This window comes from Nyctereutes procyonoides, unplaced genomic scaffold (genome assembly GCF_905146905.1).
Source record: "Nyctereutes procyonoides isolate TBG_1078 unplaced genomic scaffold, NYPRO_anot_genome, whole genome shotgun sequence".
Classification (NCBI taxonomy): domain Eukaryota; kingdom Metazoa; phylum Chordata; class Mammalia; order Carnivora; family Canidae; genus Nyctereutes; species Nyctereutes procyonoides.
Genome location: NW_026575020.1, coordinates 49,357,700 through 49,374,818, shown reverse-complemented (window position 1 = coordinate 49,374,818; position 17,119 = coordinate 49,357,700). Strand labels below are relative to the sequence as shown.

The window sequence follows — 17,119 nt, the reverse complement described above, 5'->3', positions numbered from 1 at the left end:
TCTACTTAAGTAGGAGAACCAAACACAAGTGCAAACAAGTGGAGCACAGGCGAACAAAGGAGAGCACAGGGAGAAATGCTCCAGCCAGGAGGGCTGGAGAAATCTCTGATCCTAAAGCACTGTCCCTCAGGGTGGCCAAGAAGCAAATTCATCCAAATCATCCATGACTGTCTGCCACAAATACACATCACTGGGTCCCATCCCAGATTCCTGAATCAGATCCTCTTGCGATGGGAGTCTAGAACTCTGTTTTTGTTTCATTTCATTTTTTATTAAACAAGCATTCCAGTGAATCTAATACAAGGGGTCCATGGACCATGTTTGGTCACACTGAAATACTACCATTTTTCTAAGTTAAGGGTAAGACCTACTGCATAGATACAGTAATGAAAAACCCTGACAGAAAGACCTTATAAAGACAGCCACCACGGAAGCAGACAATCAAGGTATGTGGAAACTGATGAATACACTGACTCTAAGAGACTGAATGAACTCTGTTCTGGAAGTAATGGAGAATGAGTATAGCTTTTTGAACAAACTCATGCTGTGTTTGAATAAGATTATCTGGGAGTCCAAGTAAGAGGTACTAAGACATTAATGGAAAGGGGGAAAGGAGGCAATGGATGCAAGAGATTTTTCAAGGATGGAAAAGACGGGACTTGGAATTTGATGTGTGTAGAGAAGAAAAGGAATTGAAGAGGATCATGAGAAAAATTTTAAATGAGCCAGGTGCCTTCTCAGTGTCTAACACCGTGTCAAGCACCACACAGCATCCACAAGCACAAGAATCATTAATTCGATGTAGTAACTCAACCCTTCCAATATATGACAGGCGCCATTAACACCACCAAGGATACACACAGGAAAAAAATTCCTGTCCCCCAGGGGTTTAAAATTACATCTCTCCCTGTTCCTCTTTTATTTTGCCCCTACTTTTTATGAGGCAAAAAGTATTTCTGGAACCTGTCTCTCCTTGTGCTCAAGACCTTTGCTGCTAAAGCATTAACTGGGTCAAGTCAAAAACATGTAGGTCCTCATCCTGAGTGGTTTTAGCTGTTTGTTCTTAATGGCAAATACTTAGGAATGCTTTCTTGACTACGATGACATGATAGTCTTTTTTTTTTTTTAATTTTATTTTTTTAAGAGAGAGCATGTGTGCATGAACAGGGAGGTAGGGGAGGCAGAGGGAGAAGGAGGCTCCCTGCTAGCCCCATGTGGGGCTGGATCTCAAGCTGAAGGTAGATGCTTAACCAATTGAACCATGCAGGCGCCCCAACAGGACAGTCTTGATACAAAACTATTAAGATGTAAATATCCAAATTCAAGTGTAAGTGCGGCCCAACTTTAGATAAATGGACTTAAAAAACTTTCCTACAGAAACTTTTAGAGTACAGCTATTTATTCATCCAATCAATATGAACTGTATGCTTTTACAGATGGATGGTTCTCCCCTGACCTGGAAGAATGAATAACATCCTGAGAAACCTTAGAGTGCAAAGTGTGATCAATGAATTAAAAAGAATAAACAGCACTTAAAAACAGGAGGGAGGGTGACAACAGGTGAGAAGCAGCAGTATGTGTAGGAACTATCAGTTATAAGAAATACTGACCAAAGGACAAAAATCAACCACAAGCCTGAGAACTGGACAGAGGTCACTTGTCAAGTTAAATTCGTAATTGTCAATATACGATGAATGCTGCCAGTGACTTGATTTTAATAATAACATGAGTCTTTGATTAATGGACAAATTATTTGACAAGATACACACATCAAAGAGGAGAACTATACAAGACAGTAGGTGATCAAGTGCTACATTTATATGGTGTCTGCGAGAGCCATAATTCAAAGAAAGTTAAGATTTAAAATCAGTTCTATAAAATGCTGTCATGAACATGTTTCTAGAACTTTTTAGTAGCCAAGGCTGCTCTGAGTACAAACTGTAATAGCAAAGACTGCTGGCTGTGTATCATTTTGTAGCCACACCCATAAATGTGTATCACTTTAATGCCAGTGACATCACTAAACAACTTTCTAAGCAGTTTTACTTTTAACTGTCACTTTTTCAGGATCATATTACAGTAAAACACTTCAAATCTGAACTACCTCCAAATTGCATACAGTCTAGATTGTTATCATTCCTGGGATCTTTCTGGTCTTCGGCAAATAAAACCCAGAACACAATCAAAGCATTCACAATTAAACTGCAAAACGCTTGATTAAAAAAAATCAATTTCAATAATTATTTGTATCTTTACTATCAGTAATTATTGTATCAATAGTTATTTGTATCTTTAAACTAGATCAGATCTTTTCTTTTCCACCCTACCTACAGTGCTTTGTAACAGCTATAAAGCTTTACCGTAGTCTAAGATTATGCTTTTAACGAAGAAACATTTTGTAATATGTGCTGAGAAACCTTAGAGAAATACACAGTATGCAAATATATAAAGTACAATGACTTAAATGTTATCAAGGGCTTCAAACTCTTTATAAATTAATCTGTATCATAAAATGAGTACCTCAAAAGACCATATAAAAGACACACTTGAACAACTAGGTGTAGTTACCGGGCTCTCAGCCTGAGAGTAGAAGATGAATTTTTTAAAAGGATGAATATCACTGCTGCAATTGGGAGGAGATTATTTTCAAAACTAGAATAAAATTAGGAGAAAATGTCTAACAAAATCACTATCCTCTTCCTTACAAAAAGGAAAAATGACCAGTTAAACATAACTGCTTCACCAAATCTATGGGGTTTACCTTATTTTTATCTTGCCTCAGTAAAAACTCCTCTATATTCCAATCCAAATTTCTGAGACTAGAATTCTGGAGACATTTTAATGTGGAAGTCAGTGAAAAAAGTTATGTTAGAATCAGCTTCTGGTACATGTCATTAAAATAAAATGACAACAATGTAAAAGAACAGATCTCTTACCAGTTGAAATTCTCGACGCCGGTCATAGGCATTCTGTATGCCACTGTCTGCCCACAGTGCTCTTATGATAGGGAGATACTGCAAAAAAACTTGAGTTTCCACCATTCCCTGGGCCGCCATGGGGGACCGGGTGTCAAACGCCATCATCTTGTCTCCGTTGACTTGGTTTGAGTTATCTCCCCACGGAATATGAAGTTTCTCTCGAGCATCTACCAGCACCCTCATACCTTTGTTTAAAAAGAAAGAAAAAGGTGTGCTAGGAGTCATTAGATATCCTCAGTGACTCTATTCCGGTATTCTTTTCTGAAGCTTAACCATTCCAAGCCTACCTCCTCCACAAATGGAGGCCAACGTCGAAACAAACACCCGTAACTTCCCAGAGCTTAAAAAAACTAACACTTGTTCACAGTCACAAAATTAGAGCCTTGAAAAGCAAATACTATTAACACAACTGCTCTTTCTGAAGGATTTTAACATGCTCTCATTTATAAAATAAGTTATTATAAACTTTTAATAGAAGGTAGTCACAAGAGAACCAAAACCAGTGAAGGAAAAAGAAATCACACCGCACAGCCAGATGTCCAGGCTCGGGAAACAACAGCTGCAGCTAAGATTTTCTAAGCCCCTCGGAAAGATATTTATGAAATACCAGGAGTCAAACATTATCACTTGGAGTTCATTTGTTACCCGAGCACCCTGCTTTAACCCAACATTGAGTCTTCTTTGTGTTTTTTTTTTTTTTTTAAGATTTTATTTATTAGAGATAGGGCAGAGGAGCCAAGGGGAAGGGAGAGAGAATCCCGAGCAGACTCCAAGTTGAGTGTAGAGGCTGCCGCACGGCTGGATCTCACAATCCTGAGATCACGCCCTGAGCAGAAAAATCAAGAGTCAGAGCCACCCAGGTGCCCCAACACCAAGTCCTCTAAGAACACGTTCAAAACTCAAAAACTCCCAAACCAAGCATAAGTCACAGGAAGGCCTTAGATTTCTCTAACAGGGAGGAAGGGCAACAGCCAAAAGTATACACAGAGACTTCAACTCACAGAGATTAATTCAAGCCCATTATCTCTAATCACTAAACTGTTACCTTTGGTTCATCTTAATTAACAGTTGCATGACTATTCAGTCATTTGTCTCCATAACTGAAAAATCGTGTTGCTGTCAATTTTAGATCATGCCAACTCAAAAAGTAGGTATCTAGCGACTTACTTCATCTCATAACCAGCGTTCAAAGTAGGTCACACTTAGGACCCAGTGCACAGTAAAGACCAGGTGTTTACGTGGCTCATAATCAGTTAACATGTTGATTCTATTCATTGACATAGTTCCTTAAGTTCAGCTGCATCAGGATACAAAGGTACCTTCAATTAAGGACTGGCAAGGTGGAGCCCACACAGCCTTGAAAGAGACTTAATTAGTTTTGTGCTAAACAGTAAGATGGGATAAATTCGATTGTTTTATACAGCTTAACTGTAGCAGTGCCAGGACTCAGAGGCTGCTGGCTGTGATCTGTGAGCCCCTGGCCTAGCGCTCTTCTCCTCTCATTACTCCACGACCCCCGCCTCCTAGAGAGGGAGAGAAGGGGTGAGGGAGGGGGTAGTTTTCCTCTACTCAATCCTGGGAGGAAAAGAAAGTGATGAGAAGGAGTTGCTGAAGAACTTCCTGAACAACAACAACAACAAAAATATCTCACTTAAAGAAACACTGTTTGCAAATCTGCTGAAATCTGAAACAAGGACAATCGCTACCCAGATGGTGGTTTCCTGATGCACCTTATGTATCTCAAATTTGCCGAGCCGCCTTTTAGAAAGCAGGAAGATGCTTTGATACTAAGAAAAACGAGCCTAACTATCGCTGAAATAAAATAAGAACCATCTTTTCCAAAGCTCTGAGAGCCCAGAAATAAAATCCCTTGTCTATCTTTTATTTAGGAGCGAAGTTTAATCGTGGAAACACTCTCCCACGGAAGCAGAGCCTATGACCCACGCCGACAGTGATTCACGGACTCTACCTGCACAGGCTCCGCATCACTTTCTAGGCCAAAGATTCTTCATACCAACGCACAGGCTACGTTTGAATAGCAGAGCAAGTGGTGGTACCCACCCCCACCCCACCCTTCCGTCCACCGCAATTATTAAAGCAAAAAGAAAAAAAAAAAAAAAAGGAGAGTGGAACGTGTTGCATAGTGATTAGAGGCAAAACATCCTGCCCGACCGTGACAATGGGGCGAAAAACCACCGATGCTGTTTTTTTTCAGACTAACTGTACGGGTCTACTCTTTCCTGATGGCAGCACAGGGCACAGGACTCCCTGAGGTTTCCCCATCTCTGCCCAGAAGGGCCCAGGGGCTGTCACCCTCCGCCCTTGACAAGTCTCGGGCAAAAGTTTCCTTCTGGAGAGGGTTCCAGAACGCCCCGGCTCAGGAGGCGGCCGGAGCAGCAAGGGGCTGGGAGCAGCCCCGACCCCATGTGACTCGGGTCACCCACCCGGGGACGGAGGGAGGGGAGGGGAGAGGGGAGGGGGAGGGGAGAGGGGAGGCGAGGCCGGCGCCGGGCGCGGGGCGCGGGGCGCGTGGGTCTGGGGCTGGCTCTCGGGTCTCCGGGCCTCGCAGGGCGATCGCCCCACTCCCCGAGGCGCCCGGCTCGCCTCACTTCCCTGTCGGAGGGGGGCGAGGCCCGCGGAGGAGGGGGGTGTGGGGAGCCAGCCGTGACCCGCGCCCGGCCGGCGAGGGGGCCAGCGGGGCGGCCCCCGGGCATCCCTGCCCCCCGCGGCCGAGGGCACCCCGCGCCGCGCCCCCTCCGCGCCCGCCGGGGACGCGAGCGGACGAGGGCGGTGCCCAGCCCCGCCGCCCGCCGCCCGCCGCCCGCGCCCGCCGCCCGCGCCCCCCGCCCGGCACCTTTAATCACGTTGCTGTAGATGGTGGGGCGGAACTCCTCGCGCGCGCGCTGGTCGAAGTCCTGCCCGTGGATGATCCGCATCTGCTTCAGGAAGGTGGACTTGCCGCTCTCGCCCGCGCCCAGCAGCAGGATCTTCACCAGCCGCTTCACGTACGTCTTCTCCCGGGACAGGCATTTGTCGATCTCCTTGGACTTGCGCTGCTGCTCGGCCTCGCCGCTCGTCAGCACGCAGCCGGGGAAGCACACGGACAGCACGGACCGCGACGGCAGGAAGTCCGCCATCTTGCCGCCGCCGCCGCCGCCGCCGCCGCCGCCGCCTCGGCGGGCCCCTCCGGCTCCCTCCACCGCCTCCTCCTCCTCGGGCGGCGGGCGGCTCCTGCGACGAGGCTCGAGGGCGGGGAGCGCTGCGGCGGCCCGAGCGCGCCCGGGGAGGGAGGGAACCAGAGAGGTGACTCGCAGGGCGGGCCGGGCGAGCGGAGGAGGGAGGGATGGAGGGCGGGCCCAGGAGGGGCGGTGGCCCCCGCGCGTGCGCGCGCGCCGCCTCCCGGGAGCGCGCACGCACGCACGCACGCTCGCTCGCCGCGGCCCCGCCCCCTCCCGCGCTCGGCTTCCAGGAGTCACGCTGCGGCCGGGGCGTCGGCCGCCGCCGCCCGCTGGGCGCGCGCGGGAGTGGGAGGCGGGGGGCGGGGGCGGGGCTGCTGGGAGCGGTCACGTGGGCTCCGGCCGGCCCCGGCGCGCGCGGGCGGGGCCCGACTTTCTGTTTGCCTTCAGTTAGCTGCACCCGCTGCTGCGCGGGGGGCCGCTTCCCGGAGCACCCGCTCCCAGACCCGGCCCTTTGGGCTCTCCTACCGCGCCCGCCGCCTGCTGTCACCGTCCGCGCGCCCGCTTTCGAGAGCCTGGGCGCGAGCCTGCAAGGCTTTGGTGCCTTTCCCCGGGGTGGCCCCCCCAAGCCTGGGAGATGCCCAGCGATGACATCCAAGCATCATCAATCCTCCCCTCCCACCCACCCCCTCCTCACTCTGCAGCCCCCACCTCTTTTTGGTATTCTCAGATCCTGCAAAAGACTAGACTCTTCTTTCGGGGGCACCTGGGTGGCTCAGCGGTTGAGCATCTGCCTTTGGCTCAGGGCGCGATCCTGGGGTCCTGGGATTGAGTCCCGAATGGGGCTGCTCCCCAAGGCGAGCCTGCTTCTCCCTCTCTCTCTCTCTCTCTCTCTCTCTGTCTCTCATAAATAAATAAATACAATCTTAAAAAATTAAAAAAAAAAAAAGATTCTCCTTTCAGGGAAAGGAACTGGAGTTGACGTTCATCTGAGACGTGGGAGGAGGGTTGTTAATCACGTCTCTTTAATGTGGATTCCCACCCGAATTGCCGCACCGAAGCCAGTGTGCAGGGTGGCTGCGTAGAGTGAGGTCATGGTGAAAATCCCCCTAAACCGGACACCGAGAAGCAGACTCTTCCCTACAAGGAAGCAGATAAGCAAACAAGACTGAGGACCGGAGCAGGCAAATTTTCGGTTTCCTGCCAGATTACAGAGGATGTGAGCAGCCAAGGCAGTTTTGTTTTTTTGGGTTTTGTTTTTTTTTTTTTTTGTTCTGTCCTAACAGCAGATTCAGGCCAGGACACCTGAAAGGGCTGCTAAGGGGACATGCAACAAGTGACAGCTGGGTTGGTAGACTGCGTGCATAGCAAGGACCCCGGAAACCAGCTTCTTTATTCTCAGTATTTCATTGCAAGTGGAAACAGCCGCTTTGGTTTGTCTCTCTTCTGGGCAATGCAAAGGTAATGCTGTTTCATCGGGGCCTCTGTGGCTCCAAAGCTACCCGTGTGTTAGGGAGCTGGGGTAAGAGGTCAGCACTCTGAGCTGCCCATGACAAGTTTAAATAAAAAAATCAGTGCCAGTTTACTGTCAGGTTGGCTTAATGGCTGAGAAGCCTTATGCATGACTCAGTAAATAGGCTGCAGTAAAAGAATGGCTATAGTAGGATTATCTCCTGTTGTCCTGCCCAAGCCCATAGAATGGACAATCTATAATATACAAAGTACGGTAGGTTCAGCTCCAGTATCTATGGGTTGATAGGGTCAGAATCACTGGGTGGTGCCTTCAGGCGGAATGGATGGTAAAACTCTACCCTGGATGGCAAATCTCTCTAGAGTCTCAACTGTGTTCAGGAGGTCCTGTCCTCCGACCTCTGCCCACGACAGGGGAGCGGGTTTGGCCTCCATGCACCGTTTCTAGGTGGACTCCAGATGCTAGTCTCAACTCTTCTGCAAAATCAGGAGACAAGCCTATAAGTTAGGTAGTTAACATATATTTTTTCTTCTTCTTCCCAAAGTGTGTGCAGTGTAATGGAGAACCAAGGGAGCCTAGGAGGCAAGAAGGTATTCCTGCCCAGCCAGTTCATGTTGTGACATGCAGAGCAGCCGAGAAAGCTGTTCAAAGCCCTGCCTGTAACCCTGTGTTAGAACGAGGTTGGCTCAGATCAACTGTAGCTGCTCTAGTCGGTGTTTCTGAAAAATGGACATCTTTGGGCCCGGCACGAGGTTCAGCTATAGCAGTCCAACTGCTTCTGTCATCAAGCCACCTTGAAATTATAAGCATAAAAGTGAGTGAGAGGTTTGGTGGTTCCTCCAAAAGTTAAACATAGAACTGCCATATGAGCCAGCAATTCTACTCCTGGCCATATATCAAAAATAATTGAAAACAGATATTCAAACAAAAAATTATACACCTATGTTCATGGCAGCAGTATTCAGAATAGCCAAAAGATGTAAACATCCCATATATCCATCAATAGATGACTGGGTAAACAAAATGTAGTATAACCATAAAATGGAATTTTCAGCCATTAAAAAGAAATGAAATGCTAATTGAAATTGAAATACTGAAATAATGACCACATGCTACAATATGGATGAACCCTGAAAACATTATGCTAAGTGGAAGAAGCCAGTCACGAAAGGCCGCATGTTGTAAGGTTCCACTTCTAGGAAATGTCCAGAACAGACAAATCCATAGAAAAAGTGAATCAGTAGGGGCTAGAAGGAGGGAAGAATGGGGAGTGACTGCTTATGGGTACAGAGTTTGGTTTCCTTTTGAGGCGATGAAAATGTTTAAGAACTAGACATTGGTGACGGCCGCAGAACATTGTGAATGTACTAAATGCTCTGAACTGTACACTTTAAAATGGTCACATGATGAATTTGATGGTATGTGAATTTTACCACAATATGAATTAGAGAAAATAGTTATTTCCTATAAAAGGCATAATTTAAAAAAATAAAATAAAAAATAAAAGGCATAATTTAACATTGAAGTCCAGTAGTCAATGAATGAACATGTGATCGTGTTTATTTTAAAATAATGTAAGTTATTGCACCAGAAGCAAATCTACTCTGGCAGTTGCTTCTGGTTACATTGTAATGATATTCGTGATATTTTCATTTCCATATAGATTGTTTCACAATTGAAAAGGAAAATCCAAACTTTTTAAAGGAGTACAGAGTCTATTGGTTAGAACAGAATCTGTTAGATGCTGTATTTCCAGTAGAGCCAGGTGTTCATTCTTTGGAAACATCTGTCTTGTTGCTAGCCAGTTAATCCACAGGCAAATGAGGGATTCAAAAGCCCTGAAGAGCTGTGATAAAATGATTGAATGGTTGATTAGTTGCAATGCTCTATTCTTTCTGGAAACCGAAGGTCTGGTGGCAAACAGTCTTACAAGATAAATAGTGAAGATGTGACTGAAAGTGTAGAAACAGGGATCCCTGGGTGGCGCAGCGGTTTGGCGCCTGCCTTTGGCCCAGGGCGCGATCCTGGAGACCCGGGATCGAGTCCCACGTCAGGCTCCCGGTGCATGGAGCCTGCTTCTCCCTCTGCCTGTGTCTCTGCCTCTCTCTCTTTCTCTCTCTGTGACTATCATAAATAAATAAAAATTAAAAATAAAATAAAATAAAAGTGTAGAAACACATTTCCCAATGGCCTTTCTTCTCTGACATGGTCACTTCAGGAGGATACCAGCCCTTTCCAGAAATACTGCCAATCCTTGAAACCAACTACTTGCGACTCTTCTGTTGGAATTGAAAGATAGGCTTCCTATCTTATAGTCACAGCTTTTTTACAATTTAAAAAAAATGGTATTTTTTAGCTCATTGACCAACCTTCATGCCAGATAACTGTGGGCTATTTACAAAAACCACTATTATCCAAAAAGGACAAAAATTTGTCACCCTCAGACATATTCAGAAAAATAAGCCGGAGGCTCTAGGAACAATTCCAAAAGCAGAGTTAAAAAACTTTTTTTGAATGATGGGAAATACAATTTAAGTAAGTGCTTCCCCTGTCCAGGTGACTATTCACCACTCAGGATAAGACACCACCCATTTAGGTATGTTTATTTAAAAATCAGTCACATTACTTGATGGTTAAACCTTGTGTTGATGTTCTAATAAGGATGACAACACATCTGACATTCATGCTGTACAACTCCATTTTGCCTCATCAGTATTGTAAAATAGGTGGATTCTAATCCTTTCTTACACATAAAGCAGGCATGGATTTTTCATATCTTCCTTTTTCACATTAGAAAAGGAAGGGGAGGGATCCCTGGGTGGCGCAGCGGTTTGGCGCCTGCCTTTGGCCCAGGGTACGATCCTGGAGACCCGGGATCGAATCCCACATCGGGCTCCCGGTGCATGGAGCCTGCTTCTCCCTCTGCCTATGTCTCTGCACCTCTCTCTCTCTCTCTGTGACTATCATAAATAAATAAAAATTTAAAAAAAATTTAAGAAAAGGAAGGGGATTCCCTAGCCCTCCCATGACACAAGTCCCTTACGTGTAGAATGTTTTAAATGCCCCAAAGTACTTTGACCTACTTTATCTCATTCTCTGCTCACAATAGCTTGACTAGGAACACCCATTATCACCCTCACTCACCTCCTGTCTCACAGTAGGAGGCTGAGGGGGGAAAAAATGACACATTCTAAACCTCATCCAACCTGGCCAGTTGCAGAGCCAGAACCAGAAGGCCCTCCCTCTTTTGACTCTGAATCCAGTGCTCTTTCTGCCACAATATGCCACAGTTGCAGTTGTGCCCCACATGTCCAGCTGGATGAAGTTCAGGCTTAAGAAACAAGAAACTAGGGATCCCTGGGTGGCGCAGCGGTTTAGCGCCTGCCTTTGGCCCAGGGCGCGATCCTAGAGACCCGGGATCGAATCCCACGTCGGGCTCCTGGTGCATGGAGCCTGCTTCTCCCTCTGCCTGTGTCTCTGCCTCTCTCTCTCTCTGTGACTATCATAAATAAATAAATTTAAAAAAAAAAAAAAAAAAGAAAAAAAGAAACAAGAAACTATCTGTGATGGCACCTGGGTGGCTCAGTGGTTGAGCATCTGCCTTTGGCTCAGGTCGTGACCCCGGGGTCCTGGGATCGAGTCCCGCATTGGGCTCCCTGCAGGGGGCCTGCCTCTCCCTCTGCCTGTGTCTCTGCCTCTCTCTGTGTGTCTCTCATGAATAAATAAATAAATAAAACCTAAAAAAAAAAAAAAAAGCTAACTGTGCTTAACCATGAGGCACCACCGAATCCAGTAGTTTGGTTGGTTGGTTGGTCGGTTGGTCTATTTCTTCGGCCCCTTTCCAGTTGACTGTGATCTTGAAGTTCACCAGCTCTCAGGCTGATTCTGGTAAGATGTTCCATACTTTGAGCTCAGCCCCTGGTTTGTCAAATGTTCCAGGTGGCTGATGTAGACATTAGAAAAGAGGAGCCAAGCTTATGGCAGTATTTACACGATGCGTAAACCCCAGACGTTCCCTGAACGTGAGTGAGATGTGAGGAGGCAACGTTTTGCTTGTGATGAAATTTGCCTCTCATGTGGAAAGTTTTTATGAAACGAGGCATGTGGAATTGCATTGTTGGTGGGGGGTTTTGTTGTTGTTATTAATGGAAAACATGACTTTAATTACTGGTTGTGTTTTTCTCAGCCTCTGAGAAAGAACCATGAGCTGCTGTTGACCAGCTGTGACCTCACTTGGCTTATCTGAAGTCAGAAGCCTGTACTGTCTTAAAGACACATGCCAGCACCCATATTAAACCCTTACACCTTGCTTACTGCATCGGACTCATTTATGGGCAGTCTATTTATATGCCACTAACAAAAAGCTCTGCCTGTAAATCTGAGATTCTTTCTGAGAAACTCAAAACATCCTGCTCGGTCCTTCTCCTTTATTTTCCCTCAGAGCTTTTAAAGATGAGGGATACTTTTAGTTTTATTGCCTGTAATGGACTGCCCCTTGCCAGACACAGGTATCTTTAACATAAGTTCTGTTTCTCCAGAGAGATTTAAGGCTGCAAAATCTCCATTTCTTCCTGCATCTCAAAATCCTCTGCTCCCAACCTGGTGGAAGCAAGGTTGTTTTTTTTTTTGTTTTGTTTTGTTTTGTTTTTTTTGTTTTTTCAATCAGAACACTGGATTGCAGGCTCAGACCTGCTGCTTTCAGGAACCACACTCCTGGCCAGCAGGCTAGCCAGGTAGCATCACACGTCATGGCCTGGCCTGTAGATCCGGCCTTTTTCTCAGTATGAATATGAGGGTGGGTCAGCTGGTCAAGTTGACCATTGAGCAGTAAGAGCTCACCCAGAGAAGTAATGGTCCGTGCAGACTTTGTCAGAATGTGGCAGCCGGACTCCTGAAGCGAATGATGTCACCCACACCTCTGCCTCCAAACTCCTGTGTCAGCTGCTAAGGAAAGGCAAGCTTAGCTCATGGTCAGATTCAGAGAAAGGCAGCTGCTGAGTCAGAATCACAGAATCGAAGGTCTGGAAGCTGAAGCATTGTCACCAAGGTCTCTATATCTTGCTTTAGTCATTAGCTTTCTCCTGGCTGTTGGGAGGGGTATGCAGGCCTTCCCAGGAGAAGATGGGAGGACGAAATAAAAGCAAGGTGGAAGCTGCTCCCCTTGTCAAGCAGTTTTGTGTCAAGCAATTTTGCACTTAGGATTGTTTTCCCTCTGTCTTTGCTAATACACAGAACTGTAAAAAAAAAATCTCTTAAGTAGTGAGGTCATCCTCTTTTCTGTCTAAATCATACAAATCATATCAGATTGTGTGCTGGTCACTTTGCTGGTTTCCCAGAGACGGAATGTAATATGGGTGCAGGAACTCGGTGAGAACTCAACATAGTCGAGGCTCACCCTTTATTTTTTTAAGGATTTTATTTATTTATTCATGAGAGACACACACACACAGAGAAAGAGAGGTAGAGACACAGGCAGAGGGAGAAGCAGGCTCCATGCAGGGAGCCTGACATAGGACTGGATCCTAGGTCTCCAGGATCACGCCCTGGGCTGAAGCTGGCGCTAAACTGCTGAGCTCCCCTCAAACCACCCCCCCCCCGCTGCCCCTAGGCTCGCCCTTTATATCTGTAAAATGGGAGCATTTATGCATAAAGATTTGTCCTGAGAATCAGATTATAGAACAAACACACTCAATCTCTGTCCAGAAATGAGAGTTTCAGTTTTAGACTATTTGAAGAAGGAGCATCCAAACTTCCTCAAGAATGCTTTGAAGATTTAGCCATGTTGTCCTGGTCAGAACAGTCTCCTGATCTTTCCTGAGCTCTTCTCTCTGAGTTTCAAGGTATTCTTCTGCTCAGATTCATTCATAGCATCTGATGTGCCCCCCTCTTCCAACAGGACCTCTTTCTGGTCAAAAGAATCTAATACAACAATGAGAAAATACATGTATATTGGGGACTATCCCCCAAATTTGAACTCTGAAGAAGGGCAGGATTTGTTAGTTCCCATTAGTACTGGGCATGTAAGGAATCAACTCAGAGAGCAGAGGTTCAAGTGGAGATGTTGGCACAGTGAATTAAGAGCATGGGCTTTGTTTTCCAATCTGTAAAGCAGACCTAGTAATCTTAGAGTTTTTTGGGGGAAGTTATAGAAAATAACAGAGCAGGCTTTTAGTCATGTCACCATGTATCCTTTTGTCAAATGTTTAATTGTCCAATTGATGAACTGGTGTCTTTGTCACGAAAGTCATGGATAATGAGGGATGCCTCGTGGACATGCATGTGGATACCTCTGCCGACAAGCCCATGCACTGACCGCACCCCCACCAACAGACACCACTGGACAGCCCTTGGGCCTAACAATGGGCACACCAGTGGTGCAGTCGCCCCTGAGGACAGAGCCACATTCAGGGAAACGGAGTTGGCCTGCTTGAATAAGGTACTTTGGCATCCTGGGTACCTGGCTTTTGTTCTGGGAGAAGCCCAGAACAAAAGTTGCTGGGTGGGTCCCTTGGTCTTATCCTTCAAGTAGGGACAGCACCAGGAAAGAGCCAGAGCAGGACCCTCTAAAGCACAGGGGGAGTAAAGACTTCTCTTGCCCAGAGCTAAGGGCAGTACTTGCTAGGGGGCTCTAAATTGCCCCCATTTTACAGACATGGAGCTTAAACTAAACCTCAGAAATGGTCAAGTTCCCGGGCTCTTGAAGTGGATCCCAGGGGAGAAAATGGCTGAAAATACTGCATTTAAGTCATCCATGAGCCAGTCCTTGGTTGGGAACTTTTGTATCCCTCTGGTAGAAGCCTGCAAAGTTTTGGGGTTATCACTGCCTTGCCCAAGGCCACTCTGGGCAAGAAGTCAATCAATGAGTGCTTTATAGACTAGCAAATACAGTCCTCAGTCGTTCCCTCACCCTGGATTTCTGCTAAGGGCTTCCAGAAGTTAAACCCAGCTCTAAGAGGAGGGAGTTGTGCGGGACTGCCCCAGGCAGGGTGTGATGCCCTTTAGGTGAGCTCATCCTCTGTAATTTCAGAACTCTGTGCATTTAGGAGGGCAGAAGGGGCTAGGTGCTCAGATTTAGAAAGATTAACACCTATTGCCTTAGGCAGTTTTCTCTCAAAGAATCACATAGCATGGATGCTAATTTGTTACAATTAAGGATTTGGGATTGGGGGCTATTTAACTTCCCCTGGGACAAGCATACTTGACCCAACAGACTCACAGAGGGGAAGGTACAGTGAGTTCTGATGGAAAATCTGAATGAACTCTAGACCTCCATTTCTGTCCTGGGTCCCCAGAAGATTTGCTCCTCCATGGCCTTACTCCTAGTTATTTAACCTTCTCCATAAATCATGGAGCAAATAATAATAGTGGGCACATTTTTTTTTAAGATTTTATTTATTCATGAGACACAGAGAGAAAGTGGCAGAGACACAGGCAGAGGGAGAAGCAGACTCCCTGCAGGGAGCTTGATGCGGGACTCGATCCCAGGACTCCAGGATTACACCCCAAGCCGAAGGCAGGCGCTCAACCGCTGAGCCACCCAGGCGTCCCATGGGCACTTCATTGACAGCCTGCTAGGAGGTGTTTCTGTCCAACCTGCAGTAAACCCTCTTGTGAAATAATAGCATTTTCTTAGGGAGATGTTTCTTTTGACAATTTATTCTTTTGGTAAAATTCATGTCTGTTCTTGCGGTACCAGCCATATTTCCAGTTTGGCCAGCAGTGGTGGAAACACTTGAAGTTCTCCCTGTTTGGGTCTCCAGACTATCTTCCCCCATCTCCCATCCTCCTCTCCCCAGCTCCCTTGCTTCCTTACTCCTCCCGGCCCTTCCCGTCCCTCTTTCCCTCCCCAGGTTGGTCAAAGGAAGTACCTGGCCCCTGTGGTCCTATAGCATCCTCGCTCCACCCCGTCACAGTACAGGTGATGCTAGGCTGCGATTGTCCCTCCCTCACCTACTGCTCAAGAATGTGGGCCTTTTGAGGCAAGGGACACAGCTAACTTATTTTGTGTCCTATTGCAAGGCTCGCTAACTGGATGTAATTTAAAGGCCTATGCAACCATGTGCCTACTTCCAAGTCATTTTCCTGCATTTTTAAGGGTGACCAGCTGGGTTTGCTGCCCTCCAGGACTGGAGGGATCTGAATAGGGAGCACACTTTCGGCTCAGCCAGACTTGTCAGAACCAGGGACCCAGATCTTGCTACCTACTACGCTAACTTGGAATGGCTAGGTAATATCACAGTTTGGGTTACTGAGTGCCTTGAATTAGCTGGAGGGCATGTGTGGGGTGGGGCAATTAGGACACACCATCACATGATGGATGTCAGTCAAGTAGCCTGCTCTCAGAGAGGCCAACAGGATGGTGGAGTTTGTCCGTGAGTGTCATGAAAAACGCCAACTTGAGTGACGGCGGATACTTAGTGGGTGCCCATTCTCATCAGGCATGAGCCGGGGTCACACAGAACATCAGCAAGATCTGGGCATGTGTGGGCTCATAATACCAGCTCTGCTATCTCTTGTATCCATCTATCATCAGGATCCTGGCTTGAACCACCTAAACTCTCCGAGCTTCATTCATTTTCCTTATCTGAAAAATGGAGCCAATTATGCCCACGCCTCCCTGGGTTACTGGGAGGATTAAGTGTCATCACATATGTAAAACACATCACAAAGGACCTGGCCCTAAATAGCTGTCAGTTAATAGTAGCATTTGCTGCGAGGCATTGGGCGTTAAAAGCTGTTAAAAAGGATTTTGTTATATAAAGGTATTTTTAGGGGCGTCTGGGTGGCTCAGTGGGTTAAATGTCTGCCTTTGGCTCAGGTCATGATCTCGGGGTCCTAGGATTGAGCTCCAACTTGGGCTCCCTCTCAGTGGGGAGTCTGCTTCTCCCTCTCTCTCCCTCTGCCCTTCCCCCCTACTAGTGTGCACGCTTTCTCTCTCTCAAATAAATATAATATTAAAAAAAATTTAATGCAAAGTTACATATGCTAATTTTTTAGCACTTAAAAAATGATTTTGTTTGTTTGTTTATAGCAAGTAGGGAGAGGGGCAGAGAGAGAGAGAATCTCAAGCAGACTCCCTACTAAGCATGGAGCCCAAAAGGCAGGGGAGAGGGCATGGGCTTAATCTCATGACCCTGACTGAGATAACGACCTGAGCCAAAATCAAGAGTCAGATGCTTAACCAACTGAGCCACCCAGGCAGCTCACATATGCTAAGTTTTAAATGAACTATATTGATCATGTCTTCAGGGATCTAGAGTTTAGAGTATGGCTGTTAAAGAGAAATATAATGCAAGCCACATATGTAATTGTAAATTTTCTAGCAGCCACATTAGAAAAGGAAAAGAAAAGAAAAGGAGTGAAATTGATTCTAACAATCTAGTTTATTAAGCCCAATATACCCCAAAAATCATTTCAACACATAATTGATATAAAGATTATTAACGAGATATCTTATATTCTTCTTTTTTTGTACAAAGTCTTAAAAACCCGGT

General features: G+C 46.4%; 1 protein-coding gene across 1 annotated transcript in view; it reads right to left on the bottom strand.

The window, feature by feature from the left end:
* Window positions 1-6,322, bottom strand: part of GNA13 (G protein subunit alpha 13) — a 41,337-nt gene extending 35,015 nt beyond the window's left edge. The window contains exons 1-2 of the mRNA XM_055326541.1: window positions 5,833-6,322; window positions 2,937-3,163 (exon numbers count right to left, since the gene is read on the bottom strand). Coding sequence (XP_055182516.1) covers window positions 2,937-3,163; window positions 5,833-6,115 — 510 coding nt within the window. The 5' untranslated portion in view covers window positions 6,116-6,322. The remainder of the gene's footprint in view (window positions 1-2,936; window positions 3,164-5,832) is intronic.
* Between the last annotated feature and the right edge of the window lie 10,797 nt (window positions 6,323-17,119).